Below are 26,453 nucleotides of genomic sequence, written 5' to 3' on the forward strand. Positions count from 1 at the left end.
ATTTATTTATTTTCTTCTCCCTTTTCTTCTGAGCTGTGTGGCTGACAGGGTCTTGGTGCTCTGGCCAGGTGTCAGGTCTGAGCTTCTGAGGTGGGAGAGCTGAGCTCAGAACATTGGACCACCAGAGCCCTCCTGGCTCCATGTAATATTGATCCGCAAGAGCTCTCCCAGAAATCTCCGTCACAACACTAAGACGCAGCTCCACTCAACAACCAGCAAGATACAGTGCTGGAGAACCCACAGCAAACAACTTGCAAGACAGGAAGACAAACCACCCATTTGCAGAGAGGCTGTGTAAAATCATACTAGGGGCACAGACACTCCAAAAGAGACCACAGGAGGCAGTCCTGCACACCAGAAAGACTAGATCCAGCCTCATCCACCAGAACACAGGCACCAGTCCCCTCCAAGAGGAAACCCACACAACCCACTGAACCAACCTTACCCACTGGGGGCAGACACCAAAAACAACGGGAATTACTAACATGCAGCCTGTGAAAAGGAGACCCCAAACACAGTAAGTCAAGCAAAATGAGAAGACAGAGAAATACACAGCAGATGAAGGAGCAAGGTAAAAACCCAACAAACCAAACAAATGAAGAGGAAATAGGCAGTCTACCTGAAAAACAATTCAGAGTAGTGATAGTAAAGATTATCCAAAATCCTGGAAATAGAATGGAGAAAATAAAAGAAACGTTTAACAAGGACCTAGAAGAACTAAAGAGCAAAGAAACAATGATGAACAACACAATAAATGAAATTAAAAATTCTCTAGAAGGAATCAGTAGCAGAATAACTGAGGCAGAAGAACACATAACTGACCTGGAAGATAAAATAGTGGAAATAACTACCACAGAGTAAAATAAAGAAAAAAGAATGAAAATAATTGAGGACAGTCTCACAGACTTCTGGGACAACATTAAACGCAACAACATTCAAATTATAGGGGTCCCAGAAAAGAAAGGAAAAGAAAGAGACTGAGGAAATATTTGAAGAAATTATACTTGAACACTTCCCTAATATGGGAAAGGAAATAGCCAATCAAGTCCAGAAAGGGCAGAGTCCCATACAGGATAAATCCAAGGAGAAACATGCCAAGACACATATTAATCAAACTATCAAAAATTAAATACAAAGAAAAAATATTAAAATCAGCAAGGGAAAAGCAACAAATACCATACAAGGGAATCTCCATAAGATTAACAGCTGATCTTTCTGCAGACACTCTGCAAGCCAGAAGGGAGTGGTGGGACATATTTAAAGTGGTGAAGGGGAAAAACCTACAACCAAGATTACTCTACCCAGCAAGGATCTCATTCAGATTTGATGGAGCAATTAAAACCTTTACAGACAAGCAAAAGCTAAGAGAATTCAGCACCACCAAACCAGCTTAACAACAAATGCTAAAGGAACTTCTCTAGGCAGGAAGCGCAAGAGAAGGAAAAGACCTACAATAACAAACCCAAAACAATTAAGAAAATGGTAATAGGGACATACATATCGATAATTAACTTAAATGTAAATGGATTAAATGCTCCAACTAAAAGACATAGACTGGCTGAATGGATACAAAAACAAGACCTTTATGTATGCTGTCTACAAGAGACCAACTTCAGACATAGGGACACATACAGACCGAAAGTGAGGGGATGGAAAAACATACTCCATGCAACTGGAAATCAAAAGAAAGCTGGAGAAGTAATTCTCATAGCAGACAAAATAGACTTTGAAATAAAGACTATTACAAGAGACAGAGAAGGACACTACATAATGATCAAGGGATCAATCGAAGAAGAAGATATAAAAATTGTAAATCTTTATGCACCCAACATAGGAGCACCTCAATACATAAGGCAAATGCTAACAGCCATAAAAGGGAAAATCGACAGTAACACAATCATAGTAGGGGACTTTAACACCACACATTCACCAATGGACAGATCAACCAAAATGAAAATGAATAAGGAAACACAAGCTTTAAATGACACATTAAACAAGATGGACTTAATTGATATTTATAGGACATTCCATCCAAAAAGAACAGAATACACTTTCTTCTCAAGTTCTCATGGAACATTCTCCAGGAGAGATCATATCTTGGGTCACAAATCAAGCCTTGGTAAATTTAATAAAACTAAAAACGTATCAAGTATCTTTTCTGACCGCAACGCTATGAGACTAGATATCAATTTCAGGAAAAAAAATCTGTAAAAAATACAAATACATGGAGGCTAAACAATACACTACTAAATAACCAAGAGATCACTGAAGAAATCAAAGAGAAAATCAAAAAATACCTAGAAACAAATGACAATGAAAATGCAATGGCCCAAAACCTATGGGATGCAGCAAAAGCAGTTCTAAGAGTGAAGTTTATAGCAATACAATCCTGCCTCAAGAAACAAGAAAAATCTCAAATAAACAACTATTCTTACACCTAAAGCAATTAGAGAAAGAAGAACAACAACAATAAAAAAAAAAACATAGTTAGCTGAAGGAAAGAAATCATAAAGTTCAGATCAGAAATAAATGAAAAAGATGAAGGAAATGATAGCAAAGATCAATAAACCTAAAAGCTGGTACTTTGAGAAGGTAAACAAAATTGATAAGCCATTAGCCGGACTCATCAAGAAACAAAGGGAGGGGCTTCCCTGGTGGCGCATTGGTTAAGAATCCGCCTGCCAATGCAGGGGACACGGGCTCGATCCTTAGTCCGGGAGGTTCCCACATGCCACAGAGCAGCTAAGCCTATGTGCCACAACTACTGAAGCCTGCACGCCTAGAGCCCATGCTCCACCACAAGAGAAGCCACCACAGTGAGAAGCCCATGTGCAGCAATGAAAACAAATGCAGCCAAAAATAAATAAATAAATATATTTTTTTAAAAAAAAGAAACAAAGGGAGAAAACTCAGATCAACAGAATGATAAATGCAAAAGGAGAACATCACATTGCAGAAATACAAACGATCATGAGAGATTACTATAAGTGACTATACGCCAATAAAATGGACAATGTGGAAGAAATGGACAAATTCTTAGAAAAGTACAACCTTCCAAGACTGAACCAGGAAGAAATAGAAAATATAAAGAGACCCATTACAGCACTGAAATTGAAGTTGTGATTAAATATCTTCCAACAAACAAAAGCCCAGGACCAGATGGCTTCACAGGCAAATTCTATCAAACATTTAGAGAAGAGCTAACACCTATCCTTCTCAAACCTTCCATAATATAGCAGAGGGAGAAACACTCCCAAACTCATTCTAAGAGGCCACCAACACCCTGATACCAAAACCAGACAAAGATGTCACAAAGAAAGAAAACTTCAGGCCAATATCACTGATGAACATAGATGAAAAAATCCTCAACAAAATACTAGCAGACAGAATCCAGCAGCAAATAAAAAGGATCATACATCAGGTTCAAGTGGGTTTATCCCAGGAATGCAAGGATTCTTCAATATATCCAAATCAATAAATGTGATGCACTATATTAATGAACTGCAGGATGAAAACCATATGATAATCTCAATAGATGCAGAAAAAGCTTTTGACAAAATTCAACACCCATTTATGATAAAAACTCTCCAGAAAGTAGGCATAGAGGGAACTTTCCTCAACATAATAAAGGCATATATGACAAACCCACAGCCAACATTGTTCTCAATGGTGAAAAACTGAAACCATTTCCACTAAGATCAGGAACAAGACAAGGTTGCCCACTCTCACCACTATTATTCAACATAGTTTTGGAAGTTTTAGCCACAGCAATCAGAGACAAAAAAGAAATAAAAGGAACCCAAATCAGAAAAGAAGAAATAAAACTGTCACTGTTTGCAGATGACATGATACTATACATAGAGAATCCTAAAGATGCTACCAGAAAACTACTAGAACTAATCAATGAATTTGGTAAAGTAGCAGGATACAAAATTAATGCACAGAAATCTCTTGCAGTCCTATACACTAATGATGAAAAATCTGAAAGAGAAATTATGGAAACACTCCCATTTACCATTGCAACAAAAAGAATAAAATACCTAGATATAAACCTACCTAAGGAGACAAAAGACCTGTATGCAGAAAATTATAAGACACTGATGAAAGAAATTAAAGATGATACAAACAGATGGAGAGATATACCATATTCTTGGATTGGAAGAATCAACATTGTGAAAATGACTCTACTACCCAAAGCATTCTACAGATTCAATACAATCCCTATCAGACTACCAATGAAATTTTTCACAGAACTAGAACAAAAAAATTCACAGTTTGTATGGAAACACAAAAGATCCTGAATACCCAAAGCAATCTTGAGAAAGAAAAACAGAGCTGGAGGAATCAGGCTCCTGGACTTCCGAGTACACTCCAAATCTACAATAATCAAGATAGTATGGTACTGGCACAAAAAGAGAAATACTGATTAATGGAACAGGATAGAAAGCCCAGAGATAAACCCAGGCATCTATGGTGAACTTATCTTTGATAAAGGAGGGAAAAATATACAATGGAGAAAAGACAGCCTCTTCAATAAGTGGTGCTGGGAAAGCTGGACAGCTACATGTTAAAGCATGAAATTAGAACACTCCCTAACACCATACACAAAAGTAAACTCAAAATGGATTAAAGACCTAAATGTAAGGCCAAACACTATAAAACTCTTGGAGGAAAACATAGGCAGAACACTCTATGACATAAATCACACCAAGATCCTTTTTGATCCACCTCCTAGAGAAATGGAAATTAAAACAAAAACAAACAAATGGGACTTAATTAAGCTTAAAAGCTTTTGCACAGCAAAGGAAATCATAAACAAGATGAAAAGACAACCCTCAGAATGGGAGAAAATATTTGCAAACACAGCAACTGACAAAGGATTAATCTCCAAAATATACAAGCAACTCATGCAGCTCAATATCAAAAAACAAACAACCCAATCCAAACATGGGCAGCAGACCTAAATAGACATTTCTCCAAAGAAGATATATAGATTGCCAACAAACACATGAAAGGATGCTCAACATCACTAATCAGTAGAGAAATGCAACTCAAAACTACAATGAAGTATCACATCACACCAGTCAGAATGGCCATCATCAAAAAATCTACAAACAATAAATGCTGGAGAGGGTGTGGAGAAAAGGGAACCCTCTTGCGCTGTTGGTGGGAATGTAAATTGATACAGCCACTATGTTGAATAGTATGGAGGTTCCTTAAAAAACTAAAAATAGAACTGTAATATGACCCAGCAATCCCACTACTGGGCATATACCCTGAGAGAACCATAATGCAAAAAGAGTCATGTACCAAAATGCTCATTGCAGCTCTATTTACAATAGCCAGGACATGGAAGCAACCTAAGTGTCCAACAGATGAATGGATAAAGAAGATGTGGCACATATACAATGGAATATTACTTAGCCATAAAAAGAAACGAAATTGATTTATTTGTAGTGAGGTGGATGGACCTAGAGTCTGTCATACAGAGTGAAGTAAGTCAGAAAGAGAAAAACAAATAACGTACGCTAACACATATATATGGAATCTAAAAAAAAAGAAAATGGTTATGAAGAACCTAGGGGCAGGATGGGAATAAAGACGCAGACCTACTAGAGAATGGACTTGAGGACACAGGGAAGGGGAAGGGTAAGCTGGGACAAAGTGAGAGAGTGGCATGGACATATATACACTACCAAACGTAAAATAGATAGCTAGTGGGAAGCAGCCACATAGCACAGGGAGATCAGCTCAGTGCTTTGTGACCACCTAGAGGGGTGGGATAGGGAGGGTAAGAGGGAGGGAGATGCAAGAGGGAGGAGACATGGGGATATATGTATATGTATAGCTGATTCACTTTGTTATAAAGCAGAAACTAACACACCATTGTAAAGCAATTATACTCGAATAAAGATGTTTTTAAAAATAATTAATTAATTAATTTTAAAAAAGAAAAAGATATGAAAAAGACTTCTTTACACAAACTATGAAACATTACTGACCTATTGGAATGAAGACCTAAAGAAACAGAATGTACCGTATGCATATATGAAAAGACTAAAAATTGTTAGGATGTCAATTTCCCCCTACCGCTCTATAAATTCATTGCAACCCCAATCAAAATACAAAGGAATTGCCACAGAAGTTGACCTGCTGATTCTGTTCGGTTAAACCGTATGAAATTTTGAAATTTTACTATTTTGATATATAAAGAAGTCAATTTTCATATAGTTTAACCCAACTCAATGTGTTTGGAAATGCAAAAAAGCCAAGGAATGCTCTGACAATTTTGACAGATCAAAAGAACTGTTCTACTGGATTTCAAGACTTATTATGAAACTATAGTATTTAAGGCAGCACAGTATTGGTGCAAAGATAGATTTTTTTTAAGACCCGCAAAATAGAAAAAGAGACTGAGAAATAGATCCACCCATACATGGATCTTCATTTCCTACAAAGCTAACACTGCAAAGCGATGGTAAAGGCACAGGGTTTTTATTAAATGTTGCTTGGAAAATTGAACATGCATGCAGAAAAAGTGGAATTTGTTTCCCTACTTCACATCATATACAAAAATTGATTCTAGGTGCACTGTAAATCTAACTTTAAAAGCAAAACAATAAACCTTCTAGAAGATCAGACAGGAGAATTCTACATGACACAAAAGTAGGAAAAACTTACTTATAGTACAAAAAAAGCACTAACCTTAAAGAAAAACGTTACTAAATCAGACTATGTTTCATTTTAAAACTTTGTTTACCAAAAGACAATTATTTAAGGAGTGCAGTGACAATCTGGAGGAGGAAAAAAATGTGCTGTAAATATAACCAACAAAGGGCCCATATCAAGAATATGTAATAGTTCATACAAATCAATAAGAAAAAAGACCAACAACCCAAAAGTCATCAATGACAAAAAAGAAAATCCAAATGGTTAAGAAAATTTTGAAAATGAATAATCATGTTGGTAATGAAGAAAATGAAAATTCAAACTAAATGAGATAATACTACACACCCACTAGGATGGCTACAACTTGAAAGTTATAATAGTACCCAGTACTGGTGTGGAGCCTGCATATACTGCTGGTAGTACAACCAGTTTGTAAAATTAGTTTGGCCCTACAGCTGAACAATTGCATACCCTATGTACCATATGTTCTACTCCTACTTGTGCATCCAACATAAATGAGTATATGTGTGTCATGTACAAGAAAGTTGAAGGAAACAGTATTTGTGATCATCAAAAATTAGAAACACTCAACTGTCCATCAACAGTAGGATGGATAAGTAAACTGCAATATATTCATGTAACTGAATACTATACAAAAATTAAAAGGAGAAAACTACAGCCACATGCAATAGTATATAATATTCAATGAAATAAGTTAGAATTGAAAGAAAACTACCTTATGATTCTCTTTATATAAAGTTCAAAAAAAACAGGCAAAACTAAACCAAGAATGTTTAGGGACACATACTTATGTGTTGAAACTATAAAGAAATACAAGTCAGGACAGTGGTTACCTTCTCAGGAAGGCAAAGGCACAAGAGGGTGCTAGTAAAGTTGTTTCTTGACCTGATAATGGTTACACGAGCATTTACATTGTGATAAGTCATTAAGCTGTATGTTTGTACTTTGTATACTTTTTTTGGATGCTTGCTGTATTTTTCTATAAAAATGTTAATGTTAAACAAAAACTGTGAGTGAAGAGATGAATAGGTATGGCTATGTACACATTTTAAGCCTCTTCAAAACAAAACTTAGATGAAAAGAAAAGCAACAAAATGGAAACTGTATTATGCACAATAAGGTTGGAAGAGCAAAGTTTAATATCCCAGTTACAATAAGATAGCACAGAAATCTATATGAACAGTTCTCTGTACTGAATGAATACAAAGTATATGAAAAGAAATCCAAAGAAACAAAATATAGGTCAATACTTCAAAAACTGATAATGTAACTAGTATTCAGGAAATGCAAATGAAACAATTCTAAATTATCATTTCATGCCATTTACGTTAAACTACCCACTACTCTTAGGGTATAGGTAAAGATTTTCCTTCACTAGTAGCACTAAAAATCGATTCACTACTTTTAAAGGGCTGTCTGATGTATTTCAAGAAATTTTCTTTCCTGAGAATGTATTTCAAAAAAAAAACATTCAAAAACCATATCTAAAATAATTCTCACCTTGCTTGAGAATTTTGGGGATCTATATTTAACAAGGTTGTAAAATCCTCTTCAGCTGCAATCCAGTTTTCATTTTCATAGTAGAACATCCCACGTTTAAATAATGCATCTGTTCTTCTGGGATCATAAAAGATACACTACACGGGGGTGTGGAGGGGAGGCACAAAAACATATCACATAATGAAAAAAAAAAACAAGAAAAGTATATAATCCTATAGCAAATTAAATGGACTAAAACCATGTTTTTAACTTCAGATTACATAAAAACAAACTACTTTAAGATGCCAGAACTTTCAGATTTGCATTTGAAGACCATGCCTTTAGGAAGTCCATTTGTCATCAAATTCTAGAAAGTGGAGGTTTTATTAAAAAAAAACAAAAACAAAACCCAGCACATACAAGAAGCCAAGGTTTCTGCCCACTAAAATTTTTATTAATAAAACCTCATAAGTAATTGTTCAGCTAGAGTAGGGTTATATTGGATCTATCATAGCATTTTATTCCAATTAAAGACAATATATGTTAGATCACATCAAGGCCGATTCAATGAAATTAAATATGGATTAATTTAGTCCCTAAAATGGTGAAAAGAAATGAATTGGTATTGGCATGGTTCATTCATTTCACATTGACATACAAGGCAACAGAGTAACGAGACTAAATCATTGTAAACTCAGTTGTGAAGTTCCTTGCCTATTGATAGTGGGGAGAAAAATGAAGCACAAAGATTATGAAGTATTTTTAAAACAGAGAAAAAAGAAACTCTAAAGATTCTGAAGTTTGTTTGACCTCAAGTTGCTGCATTAGTCAATCTTTAAACTATTGGTGCTACTATATAAAGGAAATGATCAGAAAAGATATTTTAATAATTTTAATATCTTCAAAAGAGATTTGTGGTAACTTCTAGACAAGAAGTTACCAAAACTTATAATATTCTCTTGAAGCAAAAGTCAAGTATGTGGCTAACCATCATAGATTAAGAAACAGGGCAGTTGGGAACATGAAAAGCTAAATTATTTCAATAACACCTAAGTTCTCAATTGTACTAAGAACTAATAATTTAAAGTCAGGAGTTCATGGTTACAATTCTGCCGCAATCAGTGGAATAGCTGCCTGATTCTAGCCTCAAAATACAGTTCAGCTAAAATTCACTTCCTCAAGGGAATTCTCTGATATCCCCCAACCAAACATAAATTGCCTCCCATAATCTTTATTTCCATCATAGCATTCATCGCAATTTGTAATTATATATTAGTGTATATATTTATTTCTTCAATATCTGTCCTTTAAATTATAGGCTCCATGTAAGCATGAAACATGTCTGTTTTATTCACCAAGATTTATCCACTACATTACACTACACAGTGCCTTAGCCAATAAATATTTGTGAGTAAATGAATGAATGAATGAATGAGCCAGTGAGCACAGCTTTCTTTTAAAGCAGATAGGTTTGCTGCAGAAGAGAATCAGCTACGTCTCAAGAGTTAAGAAGCAGAAAATGATTTTCTCCATTGTTTGAAAGAAAGAAGCAATCTTCAAAGGTTTCTTTATTCACTGCTTCATAGTCCAAGAGAAGAGAGCTGGAAAAGTCAAGTCCCCCTCAAAGTTGCCTCTTGCCTCAATGCTCCCACACCTGAATCAGATGTAAATCCATCCATTCAAAAAAATCATTGACATACTGTTAATATCAATCCCAGTAACGAATGTTCTAGGGCCTAATCTAAAATAAACTAATTTTGATTATATAACATATAAAAGAATTTCAACAATTTGCTGTAATATTAGGATGAGAATATCATGCTCTAAAATATATAAATGGCAGAATTATATGTGATACAGCTTACTTTAGTAAAGTCATCAATGGCCAGTACTTTGTTTTCTATTTCGTACATCTCACCCCTCCTGAAATATATATCAGCATCCATGGGCTTGCACTTAATTGCTTGAGTATAATTTACAATTGCCAAAGTACTGTCTTTTTTTCCTCTGAAAATTTCTGCCCTTGAAATATATGCCTCTAAAGAAAATTAAAAAGGTAAAATTTAGTGTTACAGTCCTAAATTTTTAAAGACGAATCCTTCACCCTCCAAAAATGTAGTCTTAGAATAATGTATCTCTATTATACTTTCTTTGCCATTTAACTTAAGATTTGTTTTTTATTTCAACAATGCAAAATTTGTTCTCAAAGCCTGGATAAATGTTTATGGGTAAAAGTGTTTTCAATTTCAATATGAAATAACAAAAATTAACTTTTCTTTTTTGTATATCTGAAATGTTTCATAATCCTTTAACGTTCATAGTAAAAAGTTATATTTTGATTGTACAAAATCTTATGGACTTTTAGCAGAGATCAGCATAGATTTAAAAAAAACACTTATTAAGCTCATGTTATATTCTAGGGGTATGTTGTGGGTGCTGGAGATACAAAGATGAATATGACATTTTCTCATTCCCCAAAAGTTCCATGTCTAGTCATTCAAGTTGGTTAGAGAATGGTACGTAAACACAAACGTAAATGTGAAGTCTTAAGAACGTTACAACTCTAATTCAGACTAAATTTGTAAATCACTTCTATAACTAAAAATTGTAAGTTCATATTCTTCTTACGGGATGAGCAGTAAGGAACCAATTTATTGTAATGTATACCAAGGACATTAACATTTCAAACCATGATAAGTATTTTTAAAACAATAGGATCACAAACAGTCCTAAATATATGCTATTGAGAGTAAATTTAACTTGGGAAGTCACAACCATTTGTGGAGATGTATATGTCTTGAATTATGTATCTTTATACCACTAAATGACCAAAGCTTAGGTAAAGATCTAAGTAATATAACTGCACAGACAACCCACCTGCATTATTTTTATTATATTTATTTATATAATTCAAGTCATCCAAAGCTTCATTAATTCTGCCTTGGAAAAGATAAATGAAATGTCGGTGCCAATAGGCATTGAGAAACAATGGCTCCAAGAGTATAGCCTAGAAAATAAATGTATAAATTCAATTTAAATTGATTTAGGGGAAGATATCCCATCAAGTAAATTTTCAAACATTATTGATCCCAATGGCTTTGTATGTGTATAGTATAAAATGATGCCTCCCAATCTGACAGACAAAATCAAGTGTTTTTAATGTTAATTATTTGAAAATGCCAATAATCATAATTTCACAATCCCACGTGTATAATACAAATATTCATTGTTCAAAATTCTAGTAAAAGTTAATATATAGTTATAAGCAAGGATAAATTGTTAATATTATTATTTTGATTAAATAAAAACTCACTTCCTGTAGATCATTCATGGCACTCTGGAGCTTTCCCAGTTTCCTATAAAGAGCTCCACGCCTACAATATAAAAATGCAGGATATTTCTTCTTACTATTTATTTCTTCAGTCAAGATCTCCACTTCGGATTCATAATGTCCAATGACCGCTGGAGGAAGACGAGACTCCAAAGAATCACTCAATTCTATTTCTGGTGTTTTTTCCACTCTTTCAGACGAGTCTTCATGAACAGATATTTTAACAACTTTCTCTCTTGGGGTTGTCTTCTTTTGTTTAGGCTTAGAGAACATGTCAAGAGCCCATGTTTGAGGACCACTATTTTCTGGGATTCTTCCTTTACTCTGGGCAAATTTGTCAAAATTTAAACACAAAGGTACACTGGGACACCGTAATAGACGTTCATATAGTGGAACTTTGAGCAAAAATTTCTTCTGTCCAGGAAGGATTCCGTGAGACTCTGATCTAGTATTCAAAAGAGTGATTTTTAAATTACAGAAATATAATTTTTATAATGAATAAATCAACTCCGCCACAGACAAAATTACTATTTCTCTGTCATCAAAATAAAATTACATGGTACTTTTATGCAAACCAAGTCCTCCTGTTCATTCATTGAGATCATATGAAGAATCTCTGTGAGTTTATAAAAGCAGAAGACTGTTATTAAAGATGCAGCCTTTGTAGAGAACTGAAATAAAGGGTCAGTGCTCCCTTCAGGCTTAATTTACACCCCTACCACCAACCGGAGGAAATACAATGGAGAATTGAGGAGTTAAAACTTGATGTGAGAAAAGAAATGACATCTAATGAACTTGAGGAAGAAGGAAAGATTTGCCTCCACAACAGGCTAACAAAAAAACATCCCAGACTTCATCCCAAACTTAGTAGGCTATCAAATTAGATGACATGTAATAAGCTTTCAAATGGTATGTTTCTTCTAGGATTATCCTCCTCAAACTCTCCATTTCCCACATAGTTTTCATTCAGTAGCATTTATGCATGCCGGTGCAGTACTAGGGAAGAAAAAAAAAATCACACCCCATCATTTCATTAATATTTACCGAGTGTGTACTATGAGAAAGACCCGTGCTAAAAGTAGGAGAATAAGAGTGAGAAAAATCAGTACCCTTTCCTTTCCTTACTCTGTGACACTCCCCACTCTTCTCTACACTCTAGTGCAAGCCACCATCATCTCTTCTGTCTAGAGTACAATAACTTCTTAGTTCCCTGCTTCTCCTCTTGGTCTCATCCATTCTCCACATGGCAGCTAGCATGTTTTTTTTTTTAAACAAATGTAAATCAGATCATGTCACTCCCTCCAAGAGTTTTCTCTAGTACCTAGAATACAAATCAAATTTTTCACCATAGTCTACAAGACTCTACATGATAAGACCCCAGCAAATGTCTCTAATAACACTACTTTCTCGCCTCCCACTGTTCCAGGCACAGAGCAAGCCTCAAGGGTATTGCATTTTCCAGTCCTTCTGAGTGGCTGACTCCTTCTCAATTACTATTTCTGGTCAAATGCCACCTTAGAAAGACCATCTGTGCCAAATAGGTTTTGTTTCTACCTGCACATTTATCTCTATCCTTCTCTACCTTGCTCTTTGCCCTGGAGTACTAGTCCGTACAGACTACAGACATAGGATCCCTTAATATCTTCTCATCAAATATGTCCAATTAGGAGCCCTGAAAAGGGAAAGAGTGAAGTCAAAGTATTTATTCCTCTGGTCCCCTCCTGAAGGGTTGCCTCACACTGGCCATGATCTTTGTCCAAAGTTCACTATTTATTTCAAGGAAATCCTTTCCTTACAATTTCTTTCTTCCAGGTTCCAGTAATCACTCCCTCTTTTTGTCCTCTCATACTTAGGGGTAGAGATTGGCTCTATTATTTCTAGTCCCAGGATACTACTCTATCATTTGTGGTTTCCCTATGCCCTGACATCTTTGTAAATTGCCCTTGTTATACCCCCCTAGAATTATTCTAAATTGAGAATGCTGTTTACTCCTGGGACCCTGACTGATAAATTAATTGGTACCAGAGATGGGCCCAGGAAATACACACACAAAAGGATCCTTCAATGACTGAATTAGAAAATTAAGGCCCAAACCATAATACATTTCTTAAACTATAACAATTGTTGATTAAACAGACCTTTTAAGAATTTTTGGAGGCTTGGATAACTCATCATACACAAGTGTAAGTTTACTGAGTCTTAATCCTTTCTTCAGTTTCATCTTCTTTTTCTTGGGATAAACAACGTTAGTAATGCCAGCTTGTCTAGATGCTTTAATGAGAGAGGGAGACAGGCCTCTCGAACTGTATCTGCCCTGCATGTTGTCTAAAATAGTATCTGTATTGTCTTTCACAGGGACGGGTTCCTCAGTTTCATTTTGCTCAGCCATCCAGTGCTCCAACTCCTTTGTTTTCTGAAACGTCACCTCTTTCATATTGCTTTGCATGTCATCCTTAATCTCTAATGGAGTTATGGTCTCCTTCTTCAAGTCAACTGCAGATTTTACTCTCTTATTTATAAGGAGACAAAGAAACAGAAAAAATCAATTTAGGTGCTGTACATTTAAAATTAATTCAGTTACAATTGCTATTAATGTAATTTGGTCACTATTGAAAAATTTAAAATCATCTGTTCTTGATGTTTTTCAAAAGTGAGCTTATAAGTTAACAGTGGGTTAGTTAAAGCAAAGTGCAATAATTTGGTCACATGACATTGCATTAGCTACATAAAAGTAACACTATAAAGTAGATATGAATTAATTGTGATTTTATATATTCTTAATTAAAAATGAATGCTCTTTACATATCCAAATAAAATGTGTGCTCTACTTTTAGTTTAATGCAAAAACAAGTGGTAGAATGGGCAAAAATTATTAAAATGCCTTACCTTATAAAATCAATTTGTGGGACTTCCCTGGTGGCACAATGGTTAAGAATCCGCCTGCCAATGCAGGGGACATGGCTTAGAGCCCTGGTCCGGGAAGATCCCACATGCTGCGGCGCAACTAAGCCCGTGCGCCACAACTACTGAGCCTGTGCTCTAGAGCCCACGAGCCACAACTACTGAGCCCATGTGCCACAACTACTGAAGCCTGTGTGCCTAGAGCCCGTGCTCCACAACAAGAGAAGCCACCGCAATAAGAAGCCCGTGCACCACAACGAAGAGTAGCCCCCGCTCACTGCAACTAGAGAAAGCCTGCACACAGCAATGAAGACCCAATGCAGCCAAAAATAAATAAATAAATAAAATCAATTTGTAAATCTATTTTCAAAAGCACCTTAACAATATTGAATTTCTATACATACTATTCAATTATTTTCAATTCAATACTTACAGGCTTAAATAACAGAATTTCAGCCTAATATTCATTTTATCTAATCATTAGAGAACCAACTTCATTTTTAATAATAATATTAATATAATACATTAATAAATAATTTACAAGAATTATGCATTAGTAACTTGAAACTCTAACAACACTCATTACTAATAAAAGAGATAGCAGTTCCAATCCTTTGATACAGCATTTCTTGCCTTTTGAGCTACTGTCACTAAATTAACTGCATTTAACTTTCCTAGTAAATAATAATTCGTTACAGAAATATTTTTCGTTATAGTGAATATAGGCCCAAATTCCAAATATAACAATTCCATACAAGCTGGTTATATACTTTAAGATGTACTAAAGTGCAATAGGGATATTGACCCTCTCTGTGACTTACTATATATACTTCCCCCATCTCAAGAAATTGTATTCAACTCAATATGTAATTAGAATAGAGAATAGAGACATACAGACTATAGAATATATGTATGTATATGTATATATCAAGAAAAATAAACACATATGTATGTACCAAGAAAAAGTAGAACAGCCTGAAAAAAAGTAGGATGTAAGATTTTCATATTCCCCACTTGCTGACTAGCTATGAATTATGCAGCTCTGTAGAACACTTAAGAAGGAATTACTGACAGAATCTATAACTATAAAGCAGAACTACCAGGTAGGTTTGGGTTTTTTGTTTGTTTTCCAGCTTCACTGAGATATTATTGACATATAACATATATAAACTCAAGGTATGCTGTGTAATGATATGATAAACATATATACTGTGAAATGATTACCACGATAAGGTTAGTTAACACCCCAATCCCCTCATATAATTACCATTGTTTTTGTGTGGTGATAACATTTAAGATCTACTCTTTTAACGACTTTCAAGTATATAATATAGTATTGTTAATTATAGTCACCATGCTGTACCTTAGAGCCCCAGAATTTATCTCATAAATGAAGGTTTACACCCATTGACAAACATCTCCCCATTCCTCTTCTCCTGCCCCAGCCCTTGCAACCACAAGTCTACTCTATGTTTCTATAAGTTATGCTTTTTAGATTCCACATATAAGAACAGTATTTATCATTATACTTTTTATTATGTAAGTTTCAGGTGTACAACACTCTCATTCAACATCTGTATATACTACAAAGTGACCACCCCCAAAGTCTACCATCCATCACCATTAAACTGACCCCCTTCACCCCTTTTCCTCACCCTGCAAGCCCCCTTCTCCTCTGGTAACAACAATCTGTTCTCTGTATCTATGAGTTTCTTTTGGTTTTGATTTGTTTATTTATTTATTTTGGTTTTGTTTCATTTTAAATTCCACACATTAGTGAAATCATATGACATTTGTCTTTTTCCTTCTGACTTATTTCACTTAGAATAATACCCTCAAAGTCCATCTATGTTGTCACAAGTGACAAGATTTCATTCTTTTTATGGATGAGTAGTAGTCCATTGTGTGTGTGCACGTATATGTATAAGACACACACACACACACAAACATACCACTATGTATGTGTGTGTGTGTGTGTGTGTGTGTGTGTGTATACATATATATATATATATATATATATATGCGCCACATCTTCTTTATTCATTCATCCATGGATGCACACTTAGGTTGTTTCCATATTTCAGCAATTATAAATAATGTTGCAATGAACATAGGAGTGCATATATCTTTTCCAATTATTGTTTTCATATTCTTTGGATAAACACCCAGAAGTGGAATACCCGGATCACATGATAATTCTATTCTTAATTTTTTGAGGAACCTCCATACTGTTTTCCATAGTGGCTGCACCAATTTACAATCTCACTAACAGTGTAAGAAGGTTCCCTTTTCTCCACATCCTCTCCAATACTTGTTATTTCTTGCCTTCTGGATAACAGCCATTCTAACAGGTGTGAGGTAATAGCTCACTGGTTTTGATTTGCATTTCCCTAATAATTAGTGATGTTGAACATCTTTTCATGTGCCTGTTGGGCTACCTGTATATCTTCTTTGGAAAAATGTCTATTAAGATCCTCTGCCCAGGGCTTCCCTGGTGGCGCAGTGGTTGAGAGTCTGCCTGATGATGCAGGGGACACGGGCTCGTGTCCCGGTCTAGGAAGATCTCACATGTCGTGGAGCAGCTAGGCCCGTGAGCCATGGCCGCTGAGCCTGCGCGTCTGGAGCCTGTGCTCCACAATGGGAGAGGCCAGAACAGTGAGAGGCCCGTGTACTGCCAAAAAACAAAAACAAAAACAAAAACAAAACAGACACAGAGACCAATGGAACAGAATCAGAATCTCAGAAATTATCCCATGCATATATAGTCAACTAATATTTGACAAGGGAGCCAACAATACTCAATGGTGAAAGTATAGGTTCTTCAATAAACTGTCCTGGGAAAATTGAATATTCACATGCTAAAGAATGAAATTGGACTCCTATCTTACACTACACACAAAAATTAACTCAAAATGAATTAAAAACTTAAATGTAAGACCTGAAACTGTAAAACTAGAAGAAACCACAGGGAAAAGTTCCTTGATCTTGGTCTTGGTGATGATTTTTTGGATATGACACCAAAAGCACAAGCAACAAAAGCAAAAATAAACAAGTGGGACTACATCAAACTTAAAAGCCTCTGCACAGCAAAATAAACAATCTGCAGAATGAAAAGGCAACCTACGAAATGGGAGAAAATATTTACAAACCATCTATCTCATAAGGAGTTAATTCCAAAATATGTAAGAAACTCTTCCAACTCGATAGCAAGAAAAACAAACAATCCAATTTAAAAATGGGCAAAGAAACTCAGTAGAGACTTTTCCCAAGAAGATATGCAAATGGCCAACTGGTTCATGAAAAGGTACTCAATGTCACTAATTATCAGGGAAATGCAAATAAAAATCACAGTGAGATATCACCTCGCACCTGTTAGAATAGCTATTATCAAAAAGACAAGAAAAAGACAAGAGACATCAAGTGTTGGTGAGGCTGTGTTGGAAGTGTGAGTTCAAGTGTTGGAACCCTTGTACACTATTGTGGGAAATGTAAATTGGTACAGCCACTATGGAAACAGCATAGAGACTCTTCAAAAAATTAAAAATAGAACTACCATATGATCCAGCAATCCCACTTCTGGGTATATAGCCAAAGGAAATGAAATCAGGATCTTGAAGAGATATCCACACTCCCACTTTCATAGCCACATCATTCATGATAGCCAAGATACGGAAACAATCTACCTATCAACAGATGAATGAATAAAGAAAATGTGATATAGATACAGATATAGGTATACACACACAATAGAATGTCATTCAGCCATAAAAAAGAAGGAAATCCTGCCACTGGCAATGACATGGATGGACCTTGAGGACATTCTGCTAAATGAAATAAGTCAGATAGAGAAAGAGAAATACTGTATGACCTCACTTATATGTAGAATCTAAAAACAAACAAACAACAGAAAAAAAACCCTCATAGATACAGAGAACAGATTCATGGTTGCCAGAGGCAGGGAGTAGGAGATGGGCAAACTGGGTGTGGTGGTCAAAAGGTACAAACTTTTAGTTATAAAATAAATAAGTCCTGGGGATGATTTAATGTACAGCATGGTGATTACAGTTAAAATACCGTATTGTATATTTGAAAGTTGCTAAGAAAGTAGCTCTTAGAAGTTCTCAGCACAAGAAAAATAGTGTAAATATGTGGGATGATGGATGTTAACTAGACTTACTGTGATGATCATTTCACAATAGACACAGGTACCAAATAATTATGTGGTACACCTGAAACTAATATAATGTTATATATTAATTATATGGCAATAGAAACGTCCTAAGGATGGTGTCAGTGTACAGGAATACAAGACAGAACAATCAAAAAGTTGGTAAGAAAGAAGAATGCCAGAAATGCAATAGGAAGCAGGCTAAAGTTAAGCAGGTTAAAAGCAAGTTAGAAGCAAGTAACATGGAGAATCAAGGAAGCTGAGTGTCAGATTTCAGAGAGAAAAACAAAAGCTGGGAGCTATTTGCCAATGCCACTAAACGTAAGATCAGCACTCAAAAACGCTTATGGATTCTTGTTGCAGAGGAAAGTCCATTGCGTTTGGTAAGAGAAGGTGTGGGTTTAAGTACTAGCTCTGCCACTTATCACTTTCTGACCTTTGCTTTTTCATGTATAAAACAAGGACAGTATCTATCTCATCTTCGCTCTTATCAGGATATTGTGTAGCTCAAGACCAAACTGGAATAGAGTCCATGAAAATGTATTAACACCATGAGCCCAATGCAAGTGTAGATCAATATTATAAGTGACTTGATTTATAATATACCAAGTAAAGTCAAAGTATGAATATGAGACACTTCCAAGAGATGTTGAAAATCTTCAATTGGCACTATGAACAACAATCTTACAGGTGCTACCAAATACACAGTTGAATCCAAAATTTCAGTCAACTCTGGATGAATCAGTGATCACACTATTTCAGGAAAGCCAACAAAAAGCATAGGTGGTGATTATTACTAGAAATGTAAACATTTCTTTTGAATGACAAAAACTGAAAAATTATCATACCTTTAATTGTGGAGATTGCATGCTGAAACATTTTTGGATATTTTCAAATGAGGCTGATTTTCTTAGGAAAAACATCTGTGAAATAATCAAATGATAAATATACACTGACTCTAGACACTATTTGGTAAACTAAAATATCATATGACAATCAGCTAATAATAACTGTTTAAGTAAATTAATGAAATGCAGAAACACTAATTAAAATACAGGTTCTTACTGATTTTGTAATCACTGACTTCACAGATGGGAACAGAGCTTAAAATCCATCAATTAATTTTGAAAAGTGTATAATAATGGAAGCTATCTTATTTTTTTAATTCAACATATATAACAAACACGCAAGTTTCCAGAAAGTAGCACAGGTGTGTGTAAATGTGCCATAGATATGCTGGGCCATTAATCCTCTTAGCCCTGGGGCTGCACTAGTGGGACCTGGAGTGGCTACTGTTCCTCCTACTTTTCAGTGGCTACTGAACAGTCTCCTTTAAATCATGAGCAACCTCAACCTTTTACCCCATAAGGCCACACAAATATTATTACTTGCTATGAGAACTATTATACTAAAAGAGTTGCGAAGTACTAACATACCAAATAGAGTAGAAAGTACAAAAAAAATGACATATTTCATGTATGATGGTGGAAACAGACATAAAGAAGTAACTATAATCCAAAGCAGCTGTAACAATGACTGTAAAGATAGCATGAATCAGGTGTAAAGAGAGCACAGGAGAGGTGGAGGTCAATTCAGAATGGAAAGGAACCTGGATTGACCAGCTTGAAGAGGTAGCATTAGGGCTGGCCTGTAAAAGGTAGTGACTTTTCCATAAACTGAGAAGGGGTTGAGAACATCCCAGGCCAACAGAATAGCCTAAACAAGCACAGAGAATTGTCAAGGTGCTGGGATTTTAGTCCCCAAGGACTCTGGTGCAGGCAGAGTACAGGGTACCTGGAGGTTACATGGAAGCAGGAGCATAATGGGAGGTAAGATAGAAAATATAGTCAAGGCCAGGTTACGAGGCTTAGTTAAGCACTCTGACTTTGATAGGTGGAGTTATTCAGTTTGTTGAGATTGAGTGTTGTAATTACACCTGTGTTTTAAGAACATTGCAGGGGACAATAGGGAGGATGGATTAGAAATAGCCGTTAAAAACAGTAATATCTGACAGGTAGGTGTAAGTAATGCTACTAGAGTAGTCTATGCATTCCAAACTAGAAAGTGTCATTTGTTGGTTCAATTAGGTTTTTAAGTGATGGTCACTGTTCTAGGTGCTGTGGATAAAACAACAATGATATGACCCCCATATCACTCAGACTAATGAAAAATAAAAAGATAAAACATATATGAGGGCAAACATTTAATAAGCAATAATGATATATGTTAAAAACAGCAAAAGTGATCTATATTAAATAGAAATATTACTCCAAAAATAAGTATTACCTGACTGTATGGGGAATACGGAAGGCGGCACAGACACATATTAAACCTAGTGTAACTGACCAGAATGGGGATTTGACTTGTCCTAGGTCAATAAGGCTCTCTACTATGTGACACTCATCATCCCAAGATATCACCAAGGGGAGTAAGGGCTGAAGGCCTTAAGGAAAGAAAAATAAAACCCTTTCTTGTTTGTCCCTCATAAAGTTCAAGATATTTATTAAACCACTAATATAAGTTTCATACCTTTCTTCTTCCCTCAATTGCTCTCTTTTCTCTCCAATTGTGTTTATTAATTAGTTTATTTAGATACACTGTAGGGATAATAATGTCATGGGCATGAGTCCAATCACCATTTAGAGAATTCAGTTTTACTCTGTTTCATAGCCATAAACAATTCCCTCCCTGCATTTGGTCAAAAGATTCATAAACATGTTCGTTTGATCATTTAAAACCTGGGCAAGCAGTGATAAATGAGTGCAAACCCAGACATTTTAGGAATTTTAGGAAAACTCACAGCAGATATCCTGCTATTGATTAGTAAATAACATCTTCTGAGTGTCATAAAGACCACAGATTTGAAAGAGGAAACATGTCCTCTGCAAAGACACTACTGAATATTCTGAGGCATTTCCCAGAATGAGGAAGCATCAAGAAATTATTTCTGAAATCGCTAGAAATAATATCTGAACTGTAGTCACATAAAGCCACCAACCCATAATTTAGAATAAAAATTATACTTACCCTAAAACTTCTATGTTGATTTAAAGTAATGACACGTTCCTTGCTTTCAGATGTAAATTTCTCAAATAAAATTCTGCTTGCTTGCACACTCTGTGATTAAAAAAAAAAAGACAACAGTTTTAAGCTATATAGTGGAATACTTTTAAAAGCCTATGATTACTGTTGCTTCATAGTACAACATTACCCAAAGAGCAATATACAGGAAAGGTAGAATTCTAGAAAACACCAGAGATGCATCAAAGTCTGGCTGCAGACTAGGTATTTGCAGTTAGGCTTTGGCATTGGACTTTAGCCAAATAGATACTTCTACATTATTTCTGACATCCCTGGTCTTAGGAGCAATCAATGATCCTGTGACCTCATAGGTTGGCATTGAATCTCTTTAGTACATCAACATCAGTATTATGAACAAAACATATCATTTGGAGTTACTGTCAATATGCAACTATTCACTGACAAATACAAGTAAGCATTCTAAATATTAATTGGAATGAAAATTTCCTTAAGTGCTTTATACTTTTAACTCAGTCAATTAAATTATACAAATATTTATTGTTGTAAGGGTTAACTGCTACAATAATTATGATTATTATTAAATGTGGTACTTCTCTATCTTGTAATCAGAGATTTGGATATATAGAAACAACTACAAGACCTAAGTTTCATAGCCTGGTGGATACATGATGAATAAAATCCTTCTATTGCTTTGTTTGCTGAAATTTTTAGGTCTCCACTAACATTTCAAAAATTCTAAATATTTATTCAATAGAAAATCGACTTTTAAAAGTATCATGTAGGGACTTCCTTTGCAGTCCAGGTGTTAAGACTCAGCGCTCCCAATGCAGGGGGCCTGGGTTCAGTCCCTGGTGGGAGAACTATGATCTCACATACCGCAACTAAGCCCGTGCGCTGCAACTAGAGAAGCCCGTGCACCACAGAGCCTGCGTGCCACAACAAAGACCCAGCGCAGCCAAAAAAATAAATGAATAAATAAATTTTTAAAAAGAGTATCATGCAGTTATCACTGAGAATGGAACAGATATGCAGAAGGCTATGAGTAATTTAGAAATCAACAGCATTGAATTTTTGCTCATCCTTTCTGTTGTATTTACGGAAAGTAGTTATAGCACAATATAAAAGAATTACTGGACATTGCAGAAAGATACCTGGTCACTTTCATCATTATTCTTCAAAGACAAACTATGTGACACACAAGAGATTTTGGAACTATTTTACCATATGCTTGCATAAAATATTCAAATATGTTGGAATAGCAGCTATTACATACTTAAAACAATGCTTTTAACAGTAACAAGGACAAAAATTTTAACACTGCACTTTATAGATATCAGAACAGCAGAACCTACTAACAATCAATGATTGCTTTTTAAAAAGAGAATGTGGAAGGAGACTTTCAAGATGGCGAAGGAGTAAGACGGGGAGATTATCTTCCTCCCCACAAATACATAAGAAATACATCAACATGTGGAACAACTACTACAGAACACCTACTGAATGCTGGCAGAAGACCTCAGACTTCCCAAAATCTGGGTGGCTGACAGGATCTTGGTTCTCCAGCCATGTGTCAGGCCAGTGCCTCTGAGGTGGGAGAGCTGAGATCAGGACATTGCTCCACCAGAGACCTTCCGGCTCCATGTAATATCAAATGGCAAAATCTCGCCCAGAGATCTCCATCTCAATACTAAGACCCAGCTCCCCTCAACTGTCTCCAGCACTGTAGCACCAGCAAGCTAAAGTGCTGGACCCCCTAGGCCAAACAACTGGCAAGACAGGAACACAATCCCACTCATTAGCATAAAGGTTGCCTAAAATCATAATAAGGTCACAGAAACCCTAAAACGCAGCACCGGATGCATTCCTGCCCATCAGAAAGACAAGATCCAGCCTCATCCACCAGAACACAGGCGCCAGTCCCCTCCACCAGGAAGCATACAAAACCCACTGACCAACATTAGCCACTGGAGGCAGACACCAAAAGCAACAGGAAGTACGAAACTGAAGCCTGCAAAAAGGAAACCCCAAACACAGTGGGTTAATCAAAATGAGAAGAGAGAGAAACACACACCAGATGGAGGAGCAAAATAAAAACCCATAAGACAAAACAAATGAAGAGGAAATAGGCAGTCTACCTGAAAAAGAATTCAGAGTAATGATAGTAAAGATATCCAAACTCTTCAAAACAAAATGCAGAAAATATAAGAAATGTTTAACAAGGACCCAGAAGAACTAAAGCACAAACAAACAATGATGAACAACACAACAAATGAAATTAAAAATTATCTAGAAGGACTCAACAGCAGAATAACTGAGGCAGAAGAATGGATAAGTGACCTAGAAGAAACAATACTGGAAATAACTACTGCAGGGCAGAATAAAGAAAAAAGAATGAAAAGAATAGAGGACAATCTCAGAAACCTCTGGGACAACATTAAATGCAACAACATTCAAATCATAGGGGTCTCAGAAGAAGAAGAGAAAAAAAAAGGGACTGAGAAAATATTTGAAGAGATTATAGTTCAAAACTACCTTAATAAGGGAAAGGAAATAGTCAATCAAGTTCAGGAAGTCCAGAGAGTCCCATAGAGGATAAATCCAAGGAGAAACATGCCAAGACACATATTAATCAAACTATCAAAAATTAAATGCAAAGAAAAAATATTAAAATCAGCAAAGGAAAAACAACAAATAACATACAAGAGAATCCCCATAAGGTTAACAGCTGATCTTTCAGCAGAAACTCTGCAAGCCAGAAAGGAGTGACAGGACATATTTAAAGAGATGAAAGGGAAAAACCTACAACCAAGATTACTCTACCCAGCAAGGATCACATTCAGATTCCATGGAGAAATTAAAACCTCTACAGACAAGCAAAAGCTAAGAGAATTCAGCACCACCAAACCAGCTTTACAACAAATGCTAAAGGAACTTCTCTAGGCAGGAAGCGCAAGAGAAGGAAAAGACCTACAATAACAAACCCAAAACAATTAAGAAAATGGTAACAGGAACATACATAGTGATAACTACCTTAAATGTAAATGGATTAAATGCTCCAACCAAAGGACATAGGCTGGCTGAATGGATACAAAAACAAGACCTGTATATATGCTGTCTACAAGAGACCCATTTCAGACCTAGGGACACATACAGAGTGAAAATGAGGGGATGGAAAAAGATATTCCATGCAAACGGAAATCAAAAGAAAGCTGGAGTAGCAATTCTCATTTCAGACAAAATAGACTTTAAAATAAAGACTATTACAAGTGACAAAGAAGGACACTACATAATGATCAAGGGATCAATCGAAGAAGAAGATATAAAAATTGTAAATATTTATGCACCCAACATAGGAGCACCTCAATACATAAGGCAAATGCTAACAGCCATAAAGGGGGAAATCGACAGTAACATAATCATAGTAGGGGACTTTAACACTCCACTTTCACCAATGCACAGATCATCCAAAATGAAAATATTTAAAGAAACACAAGCTTTAAATGATTCATTAAACAAGATGGACTTAATTGATATTTATAAGACATTCCATCCAAAAACAACAGAATACACTTTCTTCTCGAGTGCTCATGGAACATTCTCCAGGAGAGATCATATTTTGGGTCACAAATCAAGCCTTGGTAAATTTAACAAAATTAAAATCATGTCAAGTATCTTTTCCGACCACAACTCTATGAGACTAGATAACAATTACGGGAAAAAAATTTGTAAAAAATACAAACACATGGAGCTAAACAATACGCTACTAAATAACCAGGAGATCATTGAAGAAATCAAAGAGGAAATCAAAACATACCTAGAAACAAATGACAATGAAAACACGATGACCCAAAACCTATGGGATACAGCAAAAGCAGTCTAAGAGGGAAGTTTATAGCAATACAATCCTACCTTAAGAAACAAGAAACATCTCAAATAAACAACATAACCTTACACCTAAAGCAATTAGAGAAAGAAGAACAAAAAAACCCCAAAGTTAGCAGAAGGAAAGAAGTCATAAAAATAAGATCAGAAATAAAGGAAAAAGAAATGAAGGAAAAAATAGCAAAGATCAATAAAACTAAAAGCTGGTTCTTTGAGAAGATAAACAAAATTCACAAAGAATTAGCCAGATTCATCAAGAAGAAAAGGGAGAAGACTCAAATCAATAGAATTAGAAATGAAAAAGGAGAAGTAACAACTGACACTGGAGAAATACAAAGGATCATGAGAGATTACTACACACAACTATATGCCAATAAAATGGACAATGTGGAAGAAATGGACAAATTCTTAGAAAAGCACAAGCTTCTGAGACTGACCAGGAAGAAATAGAAAATATAAACAGACCAATCACAAGCACTGAAATGGAAACTGTGATTAAAAATCTTCCAACAAACAAATGTTCAGGACCAGATGGCTTCACAGGTGAATTCTATCAAACATTTAGAGAAGAGCTAACACCTATCATTCTCAAACTCTTCCAAAACATAACAGAGGAAGGAACACTCCAAAACTCATTCTATGAGGCCACTATCACCCTGATAACAAAACCAGACAAAGAGGTCACAAAAAAAGAAAACTACTGACCAATATCAATGATGAACGTAGATGCAAAAATCCTCAACAAAATACTAGCACACAGAATCCAGCAGCACATTAAAAGGATCATACACCACGATCAAGTGGGGTTTATCCCAGGAATGCAAGGATTCTTCAATATACACAAATCAATCAATGTGATACACTATATTAACAAACTGAAGGATAAAAACCACATGATAATCTCAATAGATACAGAAAAAGCTTTCAACGAAATTTAACACCCATTTATGATAAAAATCC

At 35.6% G+C, this 26,453-nt stretch overlaps 1 protein-coding gene across 1 annotated transcript in view; it reads right to left on the reverse strand.

Annotated features, from left to right (window-relative positions):
• Positions 1-13,628: 13,628 nt before the first annotated feature.
• Positions 13,629-26,453, reverse strand: part of LOC141277805 (uncharacterized) — a 109,177-nt gene continuing 96,352 nt past the window's right edge. Inside the window, exons 8-9 of the mRNA XM_073799896.1 lie at positions 21,597-21,686; positions 13,629-14,009 (exon numbers count right to left, since the gene is read on the reverse strand). Coding sequence (XP_073655997.1) covers positions 13,629-14,009; positions 21,597-21,686 — 471 coding nt within the window. The remainder of the gene's footprint in view (positions 14,010-21,596; positions 21,687-26,453) is intronic.

This window comes from Tursiops truncatus, chromosome 2 (assembly GCF_011762595.2).
Source record: "Tursiops truncatus isolate mTurTru1 chromosome 2, mTurTru1.mat.Y, whole genome shotgun sequence".
In the NCBI taxonomy this organism is placed as follows: domain Eukaryota; kingdom Metazoa; phylum Chordata; class Mammalia; order Artiodactyla; family Delphinidae; genus Tursiops; species Tursiops truncatus.